At 37.5% G+C, this 17,928-nt stretch overlaps 2 protein-coding genes across 5 annotated transcripts in view; one reads left to right on the top strand and one right to left on the bottom strand.

Moving 5' to 3' along the window:
- Positions 1-5,392, bottom strand: part of LOC111262133 (dynein, cytoplasmic 1, intermediate chain 2a) — a 15,362-nt gene extending 9,970 nt beyond the window's left edge. For all 3 annotated transcript variants that reach the window (XM_022836149.2, XM_022836152.2, XM_022836154.2), the window contains exons 1-7: positions 4,975-5,392; positions 4,016-4,097; positions 3,570-3,690; positions 3,129-3,238; positions 2,490-2,516; positions 1,575-1,598; positions 949-969 (exon numbers count right to left, since the gene is read on the bottom strand). In XM_022836149.2, coding sequence (XP_022691884.1) covers positions 949-969; positions 1,575-1,598; positions 2,490-2,516; positions 3,129-3,238; positions 3,570-3,690; positions 4,016-4,097; positions 4,975-5,106 — 517 coding nt within the window. In that variant the 5' untranslated portion in view covers positions 5,107-5,392. The remainder of the gene's footprint in view (positions 1-948; positions 970-1,574; positions 1,599-2,489; positions 2,517-3,128; positions 3,239-3,569; positions 3,691-4,015; positions 4,098-4,974) is intronic.
- Positions 5,393-5,910: 518 nt separating this feature from the next.
- RanBP3 (ran-binding protein 3) lies at positions 5,911-17,855 on the top strand. Of its 2 annotated transcripts, XM_022836159.2 has the most exons (8): positions 5,911-7,097; positions 8,996-9,070; positions 13,221-13,385; positions 13,655-13,920; positions 14,108-14,188; positions 14,445-14,688; positions 15,189-15,332; positions 15,489-17,855. In XM_022836159.2, exons 1-8 carry the CDS (start codon positions 7,085-7,087, stop codon positions 15,983-15,985), a joined length of 1,485 nt encoding a protein of 494 aa, XP_022691894.1. In that variant the 5' UTR covers positions 5,911-7,084; the 3' UTR covers positions 15,986-17,855. The 2 variants fall into 2 exon arrangements, with proteins under 2 accessions (XP_022691894.1, XP_022691895.1); XM_022836160.2 differs by lacking the exons at positions 5,911-7,097; positions 8,996-9,070 and adding an exon at positions 11,685-11,881.
- Positions 17,856-17,928: the final 73 nt, after the last annotated feature.

Below are 17,928 nucleotides of genomic sequence, written 5' to 3'. Positions count from 1 at the left end.
CATTTTATGTAAGTATTATGGTATATTTACATTTTTACCAAGGAAACGTTGACTCAGAGATCAGTATGTAAATATTAGTTGTCAACCGTAAATAGTTGCAGTTAAGCGCAATCTTCAGAAAGTCACTAGGAAAACGCATTGTGATAGTAACAAGGACAGGCTGTTATAACCATGAAAGTAGAAGTGGCAGCAGCAGCAGTAGTAGCAGAAAAAGTTATAGCAATGACAAGAAACGTAGGACAGTTACAGTCGCCGCAACCATTTTCAGGGATGATGTGATCCTCCTTTTCTTTACTTAATAAGAACGAAGACTTTCCAACACCAAGCATTGAGTCGAAGGCTTCTATATACTTTTTTGTAATATATCGCGTAGGGGAGTGCAGAATTGGACAAATTGATAAAAATTAAGGATCAATTGTCGTTAGACATATGTATAGAATAAGCAGCATTTTATAAAGCTAAGACAGTGGGGGGTTGAGAGTAAACGGTAACAGTATAATTAGTTCAATCACACCTTAGCTGCCTATAGAAAAAGGTGAATAAACATGTGAAGATAAGGCAGAAGAAGTTGGTTAATAATAAAAACCAACCACCACTGGATTTCTGATTTGACAGATGAAGTAGCTATAGAATCACGGTATATATATATATATATATATATATATATATATATATTTCTAAGCCTTTTTATATATAAGAAGCACCCAAAGCTTATACGAACGTTGTAAACTGAATTAAAAATATAGGTCGTAAAAGTAAATGAAATCTCTATGATTTCATCTTGCTACTACATCTGTTAAATCGGTTCTGATTAGATATATGTGTTCTGCATTCTTACTCATTAAAATAGAACGTTGCTTTAGTAACTATCTAGATGAGTGCTTTTATCTATTAGTAAGACATGTACCCTGAATGTATGAAGTTGCTCATCCAACTTATGATACATACCTTCGTCCCAGTGCGTCAGTACTGTATCAGCGAACAAACGAAGCCAAGGAGGCGAACACATGGAACCGCCACACACATTATTCGTTAGTAGATAAAAAAAAAACATAAACGGTCTACAAATAATAATGCTGCTCATAAATGGGATATAAATTGGTACACTTGAACAATATTGGTAGTGAACATTGAAAATTTGCTTTACGTATATTGTGTTTAGCCAATTCAAAATCAATATGCAAAATGAGTTCGCAATGAAGTTACGCTTACGATAAAGCGAAATTTTTTCTTTTATTATCAATAAAGGTTAAAAAATATTTTGAATTTTTTCATCAAACAGTGATGTGGATAACTAAATTCTCACATAGTTTGACATCGAATAGTTCGAATGTTCTGCTTTTATAATATATAATGTTGATTGATTCAAGCATCTAAAGGCGTTAGAGAACACTGACCATTGCACATGACTTTGTTGAGTTTAGGGTTACTGGATCGTTACAATTAGGCGTGGTACACCTAATAAGTAGGTTATGAAGACTACTCCAATGCAGCGATAGTTTCTTGAAATAAATAACAATTGACAACACCAGAACATTTTCGTAAGGCTCATTCGAACAACATGAAATGCTTACCATAGTAGTCCACGGGTTGAGTGGCTGAAAGTTCAGAAGTATCATTCAGATATTAACACATGTTAAAACTAAATACCTTCCGACATTTGTGGAAACGGAGTAAGCAAGGTGACATACATAGGTTTTAGTGATAGTCCCAGCTGTTGAAAAATGTTACGCATTAAATGAGAATTAACAATTTTACAAAAAAGGGGTTCAAAGAAAACAAAGCAATCGTCTCATTGGTAATACGCGTATAATAATTGTGTTGTCTATATATATGGGACAAAGCCTTTGAAACAGTATCTAAAAAGCAGTTAAAAAACTTAGCTAAGAATTTTCAAGGGCTCATTTTCATAAAAAAAAACAGAAAAAAAAACTGTTATTGCGTCCCACAAGCAAACATTGCTGTTGTACATAGAACCAAAATAATTTATCGTATGATGAAAAAACATAATCCACTTTAATGTACCACCGCCAACAATTTTATTGGCTACTAAGTTTGATAAAGACCATAGCCAATGCGATCGTCTGGCTTATAGGTGTGCTGCGTGCTGAACACTAATAAAGATAACTTTACCATTAAGCAGAGCTTGCGGAACATCGAATATCTTATTTGAGCTCAAAGACTCTTGGCAAGAACAACAATTTAGTACATCCATATATAAACGTGCCGAAAAAGAGAACTAGAAAAAGGTCTCTGTAACACTAAAACACTTGAGAGAAGATGTATTGTGAAAGATATGTCGTTAAGTCGATAATGAGGAATCACACACACAGAAACGACAATTTGGTGTACATCTTAAGGTCGGCTGTAGTTGACACTGCTGTAGTTATTTATAGTCTATTCTCACCATGCACCATACATTTTGGAGTGATTTAAAATCTATGTCAGAAAACCAAACTCATATTAAAAAATGGTGCCACATCACCAACCTTTTCGACCCTTGCCGCCATAACCTCCTGCAAAGGCAAGAAAACTCATTTACAAAGAAAGAATTACACTAAATGGGCAGTTGACTGAGAACGACATGTACAGAACGCGTTACTGCATTAACTCATCATGGGTGGATTGGGTGAATAACAAATTATTATGACAGAAAAATTTTTGAATAAGAATTATTTGTTAATCTGTTTGCGAGTTGCTAATAAGACAATAAAACGACAGTACATTAGAGAGCAATGATATGTCCGGATCAGTTTAGGTGTCGTTGTACAGGAAGATAGAACGTAGCCGATTATTTAGCTGTCCTAGTACATTTAAGCGTTATTTAAATATTCACTGAACTGTAAACAATCAACAGTAATTGCTAAATCAAAATGTTGTGATTAGAAAGAATGTACAACCTCCTAAAGCTTTATATTGAAATAGGTTATATTTACCCATTCTTTATTCTTAAATTAAAAATTTCATTATAAATTTCCATTTATAGTTACCCATATAAGCTTCTGATTGCGAAGAAAAAGCATTAAAATATCCACAAGTTAGCGGGTATGCCACCTATTGTTAATTGTTTTTTGAAATAAAGAGTTTCATATTCAGAAGTGCCGATTGCCACGATTTATTGGACGCACCTTCTCTATCGTTTCCTGGTAAAGTCTGTGTTGTTTTTGAGTACATAACGCACTCCTTAGGAGGGATATTGCTCTGGTTTACCGTAACCACCTGAAGAGCTACATTTTTCCTGAAAACACAAAAAATAGGTATTTAAAACATTTTTCTCAGCCCGATAGAGAATAAACTACTTTTTAAATACAAAGTAATTCGCAAAGTACGTTTTGTCTGAAGCCTCGTCAATGCCAAAAGTGATGTATTTAATTAAAACGTCTACCATGTTTGTTTCATGCTATACTAATACCTCAGTCTTCTATTGCTCACACATGTGCTACGCGAAATCTAAATATGTATAAGAATAGCTAAATTAAACGCATTGATATTTTCTCTAAACGAAGAAAAGTAAATATACGTAAGGTCATGTTGAATCCTTGTTGAAGCACCACAATCTGATTGCCTACCTCGCTTTTCTGGTGGGCGTTGCTTGAACGGATGAGGCAATCGAGTGGACATCGGGAGTATCTCCACCAACTCCCACCGAGTGCCCCGATCCCGCCACTCCACTAGATCCTAGAGGCGAATCTGAAACGAGAATGAAGCATATTCATACTACATGGTTACACTTCAATGGATTGCTAAACTTACTAATGCAAAGCTTAACAACGAAAATTGATTTTATTGAAATGAAAGAAATTATTTGAAAATGATTTACGTCTATCCTTCATCATAAAAAGGACAATATTTTTAATAATCGACTACCCTAAGAATAACGACTAATTTATTTAACAACGAAGCACAAAAAGCTTCGACAGCAGACAATACATAACCGTTTGTGTGGTCTATACGGTTTGTAACATGCATCTTTGAGGTTACATGGTGCCTTCACATCGTGTTTTTTTACCATTACCTTTTCCCGATAATAGACTAATGCCCAGTGAGTCAAGGATGTCGTCCACATCAGATCGCGCAGCAATGGACGCCTCGCCAGTCTAAAACGGATTTCCAAATTAGCGCAAATTAGTACACGAGCCTCGGAACAAAGCTCATTAATTCGAGAGATATTGGTCACTACATGGTGTGAGGTACCGAGTGTTGCAATCTAGGTTAATAGTAACATAGCACTGCATGCATTGAATAAAATTTTTCTGTAACGGATAAATACATAATATCAAATTCATTGTAAACGAATAAAACTGGTACCGAAGTGTGACTTGGCCTGTTTGCGATTAAATCACCACTTCAGCATCTGAAGTTAAAAAATAGCAAGCTATAAATAAACTGGGTCTGCTAATATGAATGAAGCAACGACTTTTTTTTGGTACATATATGGATCCTGGTCAGCGTTTATTGCTGAATGTTAAACGAATGTATTTATTAGGGAGTAAAGTACAAAAAAGTAAATTTGAATCGATTAAGCACACTGGTATCTACTGAACAGCTGTTATCACTTAAGATAGAACCTAATAGTAATATAATAACGTATAGGCATTTTTAGGTTGAACTATGTGGGAAAGCAACTTTTACAAATTAGATGATAGTGAAGCGTTTTTATAGCTATATGAGTTTCAGTTAATTCAGTGTAATGCATATGAATTTGGTTTGTCATTATGCGTTCCAGTCAAATGCTAATAAGGGGCGCGCTTTATCAATTGTCATTTAATCCCGTCTAATTAATTGATGCAGTGCTGTTTGTAAGCTCAAATCTCGTAGTAACCTGTATTAGTAGATACTTACGAGTTGATTGCCTACCCAAACATGATCTATCGCGTCAGAAAATTATTGATCGCATTAGAGCCAGCGCCCACAATCACTGGCCTTCGTTCACTCAAAACAGAGGGAGGCGACCGAACACAAAGGTGAACCTACCCCCGCAGCAGCAGCCTGTAGCCTTTGCTGGCGTTCTTTTTCTTCTTTGGCTTTGAGACGTTCATTACGGAGCTGTTCCAGCTTCTGCCGTTTCTTTTCTAGCTCCGCCCGTCTGGCCTCCATGCTGTTCATTCTGATGTCGATCGTCGACTACCTGGCGGAGCTGCAGTCGTAATCTAACTCTCCCACCATTCACCAAAGCAGCACAGTCCAGCCTTTAAACAGACAAGTAGCGAAGGGCATTAATAAACAACTGTACTCAATGAAGTACACACTCATATGCACACGCGAGCCGCTGGCCGAACACACAGCACGCACAAGAAAACAAACGAAGTCTCTCCACAGTGCTCAATACAGGAGCTGTCACACCAGCTTGAAGGTTTCGATCCGTGGCCGCTATTCTCTGAGCGAAACTGCATTAATTTCCGAACGAGTCCCCGTCCGGCCCGCCTTTAACATCTGAAAGCACCTATGAAACGTCGCGGGCACATAGATTGAAATTCGAATCGTCTGCGAACAATTTTTCTGGAGCCTACCGATATCAGAAGCATTTCCTGTTAGCATAGTATAATATAAAATGGTAACAGTCACAGGGTGCGTTGTCTAAGTAAGTATCCGATATCATTAATAAAACACAAACGTGCCGATATTCGTTTTCCTTTATCCATATTTCTGTGTGTACTGCTTATCCTACGATTTAAAGCAAGAATAAACGAACGCTTCGACATCAAAGTCTTTACTTCTGCAAGCTGCTTCAATATTTCCAAACATTTCAGCTAACATCTCTTTATCACTTTAATTGACGGCATTTAAAGTTCTACGAATACTGAGAATAGCCTCTGATAACGCGTGTCAGCGGCCGCCTCAGCGGCACAGCATCATCAACTCGGTTTAGCAGAACTTCGTTGCAGTTGTGTTTGTATTAATCCCGACCTGCGTATATCTGCGGACTATTCCAGTATTGCTTTCTCTAGTAGTTTGGCGCAGTTTCATTAATGGTTGCCCTGCGATAGTCTAAGAGTACCCTGACATAGCCGGAACAGTAATTGTTTACGTTGTTTTCCATGTAGCCTGTCGTACGTGACCCCACAAAACGAACATTTACTGCTCTTGCTGCTGTCGCTGCTTAGGAAGGTGTTCACTGCTCCAGCAGCGGACAATCTAGAATCAAAATCACTGTCATCAGCCGCCGAAGCTTCGGCTGCCGACAAAACCGGACTATAGGCGCACAAACACAGACCACCACAACAACAACAACAACTAACAACTAGGAAAAACTAACTCGGCTGCGACTGCTACCGCCGCTTGCACCGCCTCGGAGCACCGAACGTGGCCACCCTGCCTAACCAACTAATTAGACGACAAACTGAGAACTGCAATGCAATATCGCGCTATTGCCGCAACTCATCGCAGCGGTAGATGAGTGACTCTCTAGTGAGTGACTATCTGTATGTGCTCTATACGTGTAGCTTTTTAAGACTGAAGAAGTGGAAGGACTAAGTCGAGTGGACTTGCAAAGAAATCGGAATTGAGTGGAGAAGGAGGAGGACGTGCAACTATTACCACAATTTTTGGGGGATTGCCACCGAATCTGAACACTTTCTGCCCGTCCATTCGTTTGCCCGTGGAGCGTGTATACCTTATACCCTTCTACCTGGGTGTTTGTTTGTCCAGGTTAAAGAAGACAAGCGCTCTGTGTCTTTGCTATCAGGACAATTGAACTGAAAGAAAAAAGGAATAAGAACAGACAAAAACGATTCCGGGAAGAACGTAAGCACACGAGAGACCTGTCAGTGTAGAAGTGACTACAGATTTGTGCATGTATACTGTAACTGCTCAACCGTTCCAAGTGTGATTGACACACTCACTTTACCTGAACAGAATTGTGGTCGAGCTTGAATTACAACAGAGTTGCGTTAAGGCAGTAAAAGTTGTTGTAGGATAAAAAGCGTTACGTGTAGGGTACTGTAAAATCTTGAACGGGCTTGAGGGACATATTTCGACATCAGTGCGAACTGCAGTTGGTTTTCTTGTGATCTAGAGCCGGCTGCTGCCGCTTCTAGGAGTGTGAGCGCTGCAGCTGGATTAATCGAGTGACGGCGCCACGAATATGGCGGACAATGGTAAGTTTGCCATTACAAGATATTTGAGGATTGACTAAAAACATTTCGCTAATAGAATATTTGCAAAAGCATTAGAGTAGTCACTTTTGACGAAGAACTATTTGATCTTCTATTATAGAAGGGACACGACTTCAGCGAACGGCCTGGGCTAGCTAGCCAGGATGATGTTAATGGCTGTCTGTACGTATTAATCTGATTCGCATTTAGAGTACTGGTGGGATAACATGCTCTCCGATACGTATTTCTATGTGGTGTAAATTTGGTCAAGTCAAATGTCACGCGTGAGGCTAGCGGGTCTTCCAGAGGCGCACGAAATGTTAATAGTCTAAGGAGAATGGAAAAAATTGGTGATCTTCGTTCTGTGAAATCTCCACTTCCTGTATTCCAAGTGAACCTTTTGTTGTTTTCGATGCACCCTCTCTCACGAGGGACGATTTTTTTAAATAAAAATTTCAAAAAGAAAGAACTTGTGATTTTAAGGTTGACTTGTACTTTTGTTCACTTTATCACAAGTTGTCTCCTGAACATAACGATTTCTATAGTTAATTTAGTTATTCGATTGTAGTTTCTGTGTTTTCTTCCAAATGTCTCGCGTATATGATTGTTATCGTTAACACTCAATATTATTATTAGGTTCCAAGCCTATGGATACAAACCTAGATATGTATAAAATATCCTTGAACCAATGCATCAAAATTGACATGTTATGAAATTTGTCACTCATAGAAGGATCGGTTTCAGGTGTAGTATCAATATATGTTCTGTATTTGGTATAGGAAATTACTGTTGTTTGGCATTAGGTTCTACCTGAGTGTTCGTGTTTGACACATTCGTTTATAGTGATTGCAGTCGCCGATCTGCCCAAAACGACTTAACGAATGCCGCCGCGGCGAGCTTAAAATGGCAACGAGATTTCTTGAAAACTGTGGAGCCTGTGTATCCAGATTTTTCTTTAAGTCAGTGTTAATGTATTCATTAGTGCTTCAAGGAATTAAGACCGGTTATTGAAATCTTCGCGGCACTGCTGTTACTCGCATTAAGTTTAGAATAGCCGTTTTCTAACACTACGTAAAAAAGGGCATGTCATAAAGGGGCAGAGACATTCGTTTGGTCATGTATGAAGCATACTTGCTAAATATTCGTTGGTCGATTGATATCACCTAAGGGTGTCCTTTCAAGCATACTTTCCCACCTTATCGTGAAGTTTGTAAGGCAAGCCGAATTCATCGCATGTCACCTACAGATACAGCCGACAAGCTTCTATTTCGTAATAGAGGTTAAAACAAACACTGGATTTATACATTCATAAGATAGTCTCTGAAATATGGAATTCTGCAGGCAGTCAGATGTACGCTTATTTAGAGTGAACTATGTCTTACAATAAGAAAAGCATATTGGGTATCTCAATCCTGTGAGCACTCGCGCAGAGTCATTGAATTACCTGATCCTATTTTTATTTAAGATGTATTTAAGATAAAATGGAGCTAGATAAGGTTCACAACGCAGTTCATGGATTTACTTGTAAATTGCCCCGTACTGACAAAGTTACTGCAGCCTTTATGTTAACAACAGATAATGGTCAAAAGTTTGCTATCATTTCCTCCAGTTATATATAGTTTGCTTTAAAATTTACAACTAGCACATATGTGTGTCTCATGATTAGGCTTCAAGTACACTCGTCTTTTGTGCAGCTCTAAAATAAGTAAAAGCATACATTGTAGCTACCGAACTGAATATAAAACTAAGCGTTAATTACGGAAGAGCGTTAGATGTCAATGATTGTCAGCTGAACCTGAAGGTTTGAACCTAAAATTATCCATAGAAGTTGACCTACATGACGAAAAATATTAGAGGTATTCTGCATTGTGTATTATGGTTTTTTCGATTATTTCTTTCAGGCACGCTTGGAAGTCGAAACCCATTTGCGATCAGAGCCACTACGCCAACAAGAGGCGAGGATACAAGTAATCGAGGTGAGTGCGCTAAAACGGGACTAATGCCTTAGCCTATTTCAAATATAACTAGCTATAATATATAAAGCTAACGTAAAACGAATGAGCTCATACTGTTTCATAGCTAAACTCAGTTGTTAATTCGTCTACCTTGCTTTTTAAAAAGCCAATGTTCCTCTTAAATTCTTCGCTCATAATATCATATACTCGGATATCATTTAGGCCACTTCGAAATGTTTTCTTTAAAGTATTAAATACTCCTGGGAAAAGAACTTTTTCACGATGTGAATTTCTTTTATTACAACCAAATAAAAGGCCTTTCAGTCTATTTATAATGACTATCAGATCTTCTTTATTAAACTTTAATATACTCTAATAACTTTAATAACTCTTTGCAATGATAGAATTAACTGGATGATCATATATGAGACTCCGAAGCCAATGGCTCCGTAATACGCTCTGGTAAACTTCTGTTGATAAAAATCTTCGACCCCGTCCGCAGTATTAAGCTTGATTTGCTGAAGTTTTCTTTGGGTTATTTTTCAAGTACAGATATAATTCCGTTAGCGGATTTGCTCTGAGGCAATATTAATTCGGATTAGCTGCTTGACTAAAAATTGAATAATATTTCATTTTAAGCCTTTCTTAATTTTTAACTAAAGCAATAATGTTTTGAATTGCTTGTAGCTGAAATTCAGAAATCTCTATAGCCTGTGTATAGTAAGGGATAGAGCAAGTTAAAAGAGGGTTTTTAAGTAAGACTTTGCCTTGAGCAGTGTTCTGTGTTAATGTGGTTCTGCATTAATGAAAGACTCTATTTTGAAAGGCGGTTACTTCGATACTCATGTCGTAATAAAACGCTTCTAAAGCATTAGACCTTCTATTGAATTCGCTGAAGAAGTCACTCAATTTATATTACTCAGCCGCGATTATGATATTTTTATGCTGGTCAGTAAAACAGACTTCTTCGAACTTAAAGAAAATATTACCTGGTAACCTAGTGTTTTAATAAAAAAATCCTGTAAAAAGAGTCTCACTCATAAAGCTCTCCCAAATTAACTTTATTCTCATAAAGCTTCTCAAAAACTATAATGTACCATTCTTTCCTTTGTTTGCATTTGGTTGCATTAGTAATCACTCTATGGGTATGTAATGGTGAATCAATTTTCTTATCATCACTCTTTTTAAAAGTCCTGGCTGTTAAATGGGTATATCTTGCTGCATGATACTGCATTACTACTTATACGAATTAAATTTAAAAGAAAAGTACTTTAGTGCTACAAAACGATAATGTGTTAGTGCGAAGATTTCAGCGATACACGTAGTTACTGCAGCGTTTTTCCTAGAGAAGAACATCATTCAAACTCAAAATTTGAAACGAAAAGGTACTATTGTTGTTACTTATTTTTTTGCAATTATGATAAATAGTGATGATGCGAAATACGAGTGTGTTCATACCTGCTGCGCGTCATATCAATTAGAGCGAAGTACTTCTCAAGATTTCTTTGGAACTTTTTGATTACTATCATAATTATCCTAATTAATACCAATAAATCTTATTGTAGATGGTGTATAGAACAATTTTGAAATTTCGTTTGACTTTGCCGGTTGTTATTGATAAGATATAATACTGCTATAGTAGTTGCCGTTAACTTAAAATGAATAGCAAACCAATAAAAAATGTATTTCTATATATCACCTTAATATTTTTCATCCTTATGAGATCACCTCAAATTGGTCGAATAACTCTTGTTTATCTTCAACATAAAATACCTACCTGTACCCAATTATGCTTACGCGAGTGATACGATCTAATGTGGTACCATTGTATTTGGAGACAATATCATTCTTTATTTGCAATTGTATTTGTTCAAGTTTACAAAGTAAACAGTTGCAACAATGCTGCTTTATACTGCCATATGCCTTATCCGAGTTTTTCAATTGCTGAAAAAGGTATGAGGTTCAACCGCAAGAAGACTCAAAAAATTTAGATGAAATTAATTTTATACATACACACAGTTTCTTTTCAGCGAGTTGCTATGACCACTAGGATTAACTTTTAAATGTTAAGTGTCCAATGTTGACTGCGTTAAGAGGTTCCTAAATTTTAGTTTATGCAATTTTTGAGAAAGATGTATTGTTGTAGCAAATTAGAAGACTAGAAGTGTCCATAACGCATCTAAAGATCAAGTTTAACATTTGGTGACTACTATAAAAGTTAAAAAGAGAATGATTGTATTGTCCTAAAGTGAAGTTAGTTCTGTTATCAATATTGCTATACGACGACTTGACAATAGCCCTTGCATGTCAGCCTCGAGCTTTTGAATCTGATTCCTTCTGGTTGTTCAATACTGTTGCGAAACTTATTCATTTCTGAATGTCACGTCACTATATAACAAGACCTGACCTTCGTGAATAGCGTTGTAACTCTACTAGATTGAAATTGGCGCCTGAAACGCCTGGCTCGGTAGACAGCATTGGCTATTTAGGGTACCAGCATCTGCTAAACACGGTTTTTGCATGATACTTTAAATTTCGCGGGCCGAGTTCGCGGGCCCATTCTCCTTTCCTGATTTCTCGGCTGCGATGACTCTCGCTGTTTTAATGCGCGCGTTAATCAGCTGGTTCATTAAATGTGTTCGGTCTTAAAGCTCTGATTAACACTTTTAAAAGTTGTGTTAAAATAAGTCAATTCTCTATAACGACCGCCCAGGCCAAAAATTGTGAACACCGAATGCTGCGAGTGGGCCCTCTGGAACTGTCCAACCGACTCTCTAAAGATTTTGGGATTTGATACCAGCATGATTTCATCTGATCAAACCTCGCCAACTAGTACGTACAACAAAATCATTTTCTTTTTTGAAGTTACCTTGCCGAATAATCGTGGCTTTTTCAAGAAAACGTTGTATGCCACCGTTCGATTGATTTATGCGGTTGAAGTTCTGTCCTACTTTTCCGCATAGGGTTTCACATTAACTTGTTGACGTTGCTGTCAAAAAGAAGTGATTTTGTTGCATTTTTAAAAAGGGCATTTGTCTGGACTAAGATAACGGTGAGCTCCATCGAACGATGTATACTCAACCGTTTCATAACATATTTATGTTAAGCTCAAGCAAAAGAACAGGAATTCCGCAGAACTCTTTTTTGAGCTTTAAGCTTGTTAAAAGTAATCAAGAAGATTTGTGAAAAAAAATCGTCGCTTACAGTGACAGCAGGTAGGACGTTTATTAGGGGGTAGTTACTGACTTCCAAAAGTGCCACTGTGTTCGAGAGAAAGGTTGTCTGTTATCTGTTTGTAATAATAACTTTGTATTTTATTTTTTTCGGGATTTGAGGGAACACTTTTTTTTTTTTTATAATTACGTATCATACCAACGTATTGGTTTACTCTGCATTGTTATGCGGAAAAATGGGATTAAAATATGTCAGAGAAAATACTTAAAGTGAAATTTTGTCTCATGATTGAGTTTTAACTCACGCTTTTCCTTGTGATTCATTCTGTGCTTGTCTGCCGTATCGAACAAATGGGTCTACTAAAGTAATTCTAATTAGAATTTATGGAGTTGCCCTACTGAAACACGCCTTTAAAGATAAATGCAATTATGTCTTGGCTGTATGATTTGTGCAGTAAGCCTAAAGCATCATGAAATTTCACAACGAAGGCAGCTAAAAAACATCACAGACCTGAGTAGAAGCGCTGTTTCTAGTATTGATGCTTTTTTTAAGTTTCCTGGGAATCAGGATGAAAGTCCGCCAGTTAAAGGCAGAAATCGTTTAAAACAGAAATAAATGTAGTGCTTTCTTTAATAGATGACGTTCTCTATTATCAAAGCATAATTCCGTGTGTTTATGAATTATTCTTATCTCTTTATAGATATAAATATAATAATCAACGGTAGCCTGTTTTTGTTAAATAATTCGCTTTGGGCAAAACACCATAAAAGTTTAAAATTCATTACGTTCATTCAGCGTTTATAGTATTCTTATTATTAGTATTTACAGTAGTGTTAGTAACAGAGACATGGATTGAGAAAAATTTCGTAAATACAGAATTCAATCACGACGTAGGTGTAACAATTTTTTTGTTGAATGTGTCTTAATTTAGCAATTTAATAATTTTGGAAAAATAGTAGAGATCACTGGGGCGTTTTTTTTTGTTAATCCTTTATAGAATCTCGTCCATTGGTGGCACCACCCACCCTTGTGCTCGGCGGAACTGGCGGCGCCCAAGACTCACCTCGCGCGTCGGGATTCGTGCTGAAACCGTCAGCCCTAGCAGCTCAGACTTCAAATCTCAAAATTTATAACACACCTACCCGTATTAATAACAATAATGGTAAAAGTCCTTTTACCTCACTAACTAGTAGTCATACTTCGAATTAAGGCCTCTATCGTGTAAATGTAGGTGATGGTCTAAAATACTTGTGAGTAGAGGTATTATAGACAAAAGAAGGCTTCCATTTATTGGTCAGAGTATAATTACTCAGAAGAAAACGTGGGTTTTTGCGAAGCAATATGTACGACATCTGGAAAGGTAAACATACATTGCTCAAGAAAAAAATACGTTTTTCTTTGGAAACGAATTGTATTCTACTTGGCTTTCAGGAAAACCAACTGATAGGTTGCTTGCGGGTGAGGATGACACCACCTTGGCGAAATCCATGGAACAGAAAGACACCAACGCGGAAATACCTTGTTCCGAAAAATCCGTCCCCTCAAAATGTGCCATGGCGGTGGAAAAAAGGGACTCTCCAGTAGCAGCTAAAAAAGAATCATCGACGGACAATAAATCTGAGTCTGGCGTATTCAAGTCGGATACAGATATAGGCGAAGTGGTTTTTGGCCAAAATCTTGATAACCGTGTCACGAATGTAAGTTGATCGTTTCTGCGAAGCTGAGTCTTTAGTTGGAAAATCTAGTCAAAAAGTCACTTTTTAAACGATGGAACGAAGACTTGTATCGTCTTTTTTACTGACTTACTACTCTTAGTAGAACAAAGATTTTGCTGCGCTGCATTAAAATGCATTTAACCCATTTCTGGCCCTATATCGTTTAAAGGTGATTCTTCCAAAGCCTGCAGAAACTAGCAATGAGAAAGAGGGGTTTGTGTTTGGTCAAAACCTGCATGAACGGGTTGCGGTAAGTTCACTGAGCTCATTTAACGTTAAGTTGGGAAGTCTTATAATCATAATATGTACAACGACCATTCACAATCGATTTCCATTATGAAGACCTACTTTTGGGTATCATTTTATACGTCAAAGATAAGTTTATTTATAGCCAATACAACTCGCCTTGAGGCGTAACTTTTTTAAATGCCGACAGTAAAATTTCTAACAGCCTTAGAGTTTATAAAACACTGATTTCAATGTCAACTTCTTGATTCATTCACCAGAACGCTGACGTATCAGAAGTAAAAACAGAATCGGTAAACTCCAGTGAACTGAGCTTCGCCGCCGCGGCGTGTGAAAAGGAGGGTTCAGGTGCTGGAATAGGAGATTTAGATGGAGGTTCTGACGGCGCTGCAAAGGGAAAAACTGGAGAGAAACGTACTCTCACGGAGACTGCCGAGGAACATCAGCTAAGGCTTGAAAATGAGGCAAAAAAGGGTCGGCTTGACGAAGTTGAAGTTTTAACAGGTCAGTTTTAGACTTTTTAGGGAAACAGGAGCCCATGTGTGAGTACTTCCGGGTTTGTCCCTACAGGGGATCACGTTGTTAAAAATTAATTTTCATAAAACGGCATCGAAATTAGCCTGATTTTGAAGCTTATTTGAATGCTCGTGCGACCGCTAAAGGTGCTACCTACGATGAATAAAAAGCCCTGCATAGTGAATTAAGAAATAACTACAACTTCACATCTATGCAGCAATGTAATTGTTTGCAATTTTTGCATAGTTATTTTTATTAGCAAGTACTATTCACACTAGTTAATGAATACTTCTAATAAATGAAGATCGAGTAATGGAACCATTTGTAACGAATTTTTTTGTAAAGTATTAAAGAATTACGCTATAAGCTGTTGTATATTGCAGTATATGTACTAACGTAAGATATCGGTAGCCTTATAAGGTCATGTTGTGAACTTAAACAAAGCTTAATTAATAGGGTACGTATTGTTGTTCAATTAATTTTTATAGGAGAGGAAGACGAAAGCAATGTTCTACAAATTAATTGCAAACTGTACATCTACGAGGAAGCTCAATATCAAGAGCGTGGCAGAGGCGTATTGCGAGTTAACGATAAGCAGAACCCAGATGATGGCTCCATTCAGAGCAGAGTTGGTAAGTTCTCTATCTAAACCTGGGCATGCCTTGGTAACTCGTTTTACTTAATTCGAATTAATTAACACGAGGATTAAACCAAATATTATTCATTAAACAATGAAAAGGAACGACCCTTTTTAAGCTTTGTTAACATACTGCTATTGCGTACTTCAGTAATGCGCACCCAGGGCAGTCTACGAGTGGTGCTGAACACTAGCGTATGGTCTGGAATGAAGGTGGAGCATCCATCGGCGAAGAGTATCCGCCTAACCGGTCAGTCACCAGAGGGTGTGATTGGCGTATTCCTCGTTCAGTGTATATCACCGAAGGATGCGGATCAGCTATTCCATGCACTTGAATGGCGCGTTCAGGCGCTCAAAAAAGCTCAACAACAAGGCCAACAGCAAGAACCGAGTCAAAAAAATAAAAAAGATCCGGTAGATGACGACGATGATGATGATGATGACGGAGATCGGGAAGATGCTGAAGAGGAGGAGGGTGAAGACGACGATGAAAAAGTTGAAGTTGAATTGGAACGTAAACTCGATAGTGGATCGTCTGTTGTTGATCTAAAAGACGAGAGCGAAACGGCTAGCGGTAAACATGACGACAGGAGTTCAGGAGAGGAGGCTGGCAACAGCAATAGCAACAACATGCTTCACTACGAATAGGCAATGGTAGTATGTTTATAGATCACTATGTGCTGTATTGCAAGTACATAAGAAACATGAAATGGCAAAAACCGGGAATTATATACACATTAACAACAATACTGACAATACAAAATAATAATAACGATAATAACTCCAAATAGTAACAATGATAACTAGTAAATCGCGCGCCAATCTGAGCGTGGTGGAAGTGTGTAGATTAATTACGTATCAATAGTGACAATACAAATGCCGACATACAGTGTAATTATATCAGTAAAATGAAATTGGGAAAAGGAGAATTAATAGCGAAGCCGTGAGAAAGAAGGGATATGAATATATAAGACTAATGGAACAATGACGATAATAAGATGTCATAAATATCGCTAAAACGGGTAAACTGCTTTACAGGCGCATGAGAAAGCGTTTCGTATCAGTAACTATATTATGACTGCCAACATATTTAGAACATGGGAAGTAGGACGAAGTTTACATTATAACTTGAAGCTAGAGTCTAGGCTTGCTATTTTAAAGTCTGCTGTTCTAGCTTTTACATATGGCTATCGTTACGTCGTCATTGGAAAAATGACAGGAAGAGAAGAAGCAACAATTATTTAGAGGAAGCGTCACTCATAAACCCCGTCTTACACGGAAAATATTGAATAAAGATGAAAATATACACGTATGTTAAAAGTCATGAACGAACACATGAATTGACAGCAAATGGGCTGACACGGACGTGTGATGCCCCGACGCCAAGTAATGGGCATTGAGGAACGAGATCAGATTACTAAAAGAAAATACGGAAATGGCAAAATATATCGAGAGATGGACTGCTTAGCAAAAGCGATACCGATAAACACGGATTTGAGTTACAAAAAATTATATTGCTAGTATTTGCTAGGTTGATTTAGAATATGAACATTAGGGATGAAACGGTGAATTACAATAGTTGGAACACAAGTTTGATGCGACATTGACGTAAGCACCTGTTGCGTTCACTTTAGATACCAGCTGACCCCGTTCCACACTTTTCCCTCTGTGACTGTTCTTAAAAACAGCGACGCACTAGGCATAGCCTATAATAACACATAAAAAAAGCAAGGCATTATCTTTGATCGTTGTAACATGATGATATGCATATATAAGAGAGTTAGGATCAAAAAGACGATGGATAATTGTGCTTTAATCTGCGATTACGAAAATATGTGGAATTCTAGATAATGATACGAACATGTTTTCTGGTGGCCAAGAGCAAACTTCAAATAGAACGAAAACATATAAGTAGTTACATGTTAAAACTCCCATGGAAGCCAGAAATATAACAATGGCACGTACTAGTAAAATGATCTAAGGGCAAAAACCGATCGCAGATTGATGTCCAGGCATGATGAGAAAGATAACAAAAAGTCTATATTTAAAGGACTCTTTGCCAGCATGCGCACACATTCTTAGATCTATTGTTGTTGCCGCTTGATGCTGCATCCGCTGATCGCCTTAGAAAAGATAAAACTAATTATGCTAGGAACGAATAAAACAAAAATACAGAAGTATATAAGTCATAGCTATCGCGAGCTTAATACACTCAGAATTATGATGATACGCATTTGTGCGGGCTAAATAATGATTTTGTTTATTAATTATGGTTATGATAATGATGGTGATAATGGCAGTGGCTATACTTATGTGATTAAACAAAGAAAGGTAAAACTGGTCGGTCACTTCAGGAAGCCGCTGTAAAGTAGTATATATTGGCAAGATGCATTGTACAATTTTAATATTGCGCCAATATTGACTAATAATACATTGGCCAGAAACCATTGAATCCAGAACAGCGTATGCGAAAATGTACGTTATGGACGATGACCAACGGCTACCTGTGTACATTTAATGCTGTAGTTTTTACTCTATGTTATAAGGGTCTCCTCCAGGGTGTAGGCATATGTATAAATAAGTTTTAGAAA

Source organism: Varroa jacobsoni, unplaced genomic scaffold, assembly GCF_002532875.2.
Source record: "Varroa jacobsoni isolate VJ856 unplaced genomic scaffold, vjacob_1.0 scaffold_629, whole genome shotgun sequence".
NCBI lineage: Eukaryota > Metazoa > Arthropoda > Arachnida > Mesostigmata > Varroidae > Varroa > Varroa jacobsoni.
This window is presented reverse-complemented; position numbering and strand designations above follow the sequence as displayed.

Bases quoted from the DNA above. Each gene is read 5' to 3' on its own strand.
- RanBP3 (XM_022836159.2), top strand. The intron at 13,386-13,654 runs GTAAAAGTCCTT...CTTGGCTTTCAG, and splicing joins CCGTATTAATAACAATAATG to GAAAACCAACTGATAGGTTG. The intron at 13,921-14,107 runs GTAAGTTGATCG...TATCGTTTAAAG, and splicing joins TTGATAACCGTGTCACGAAT to GTGATTCTTCCAAAGCCTGC.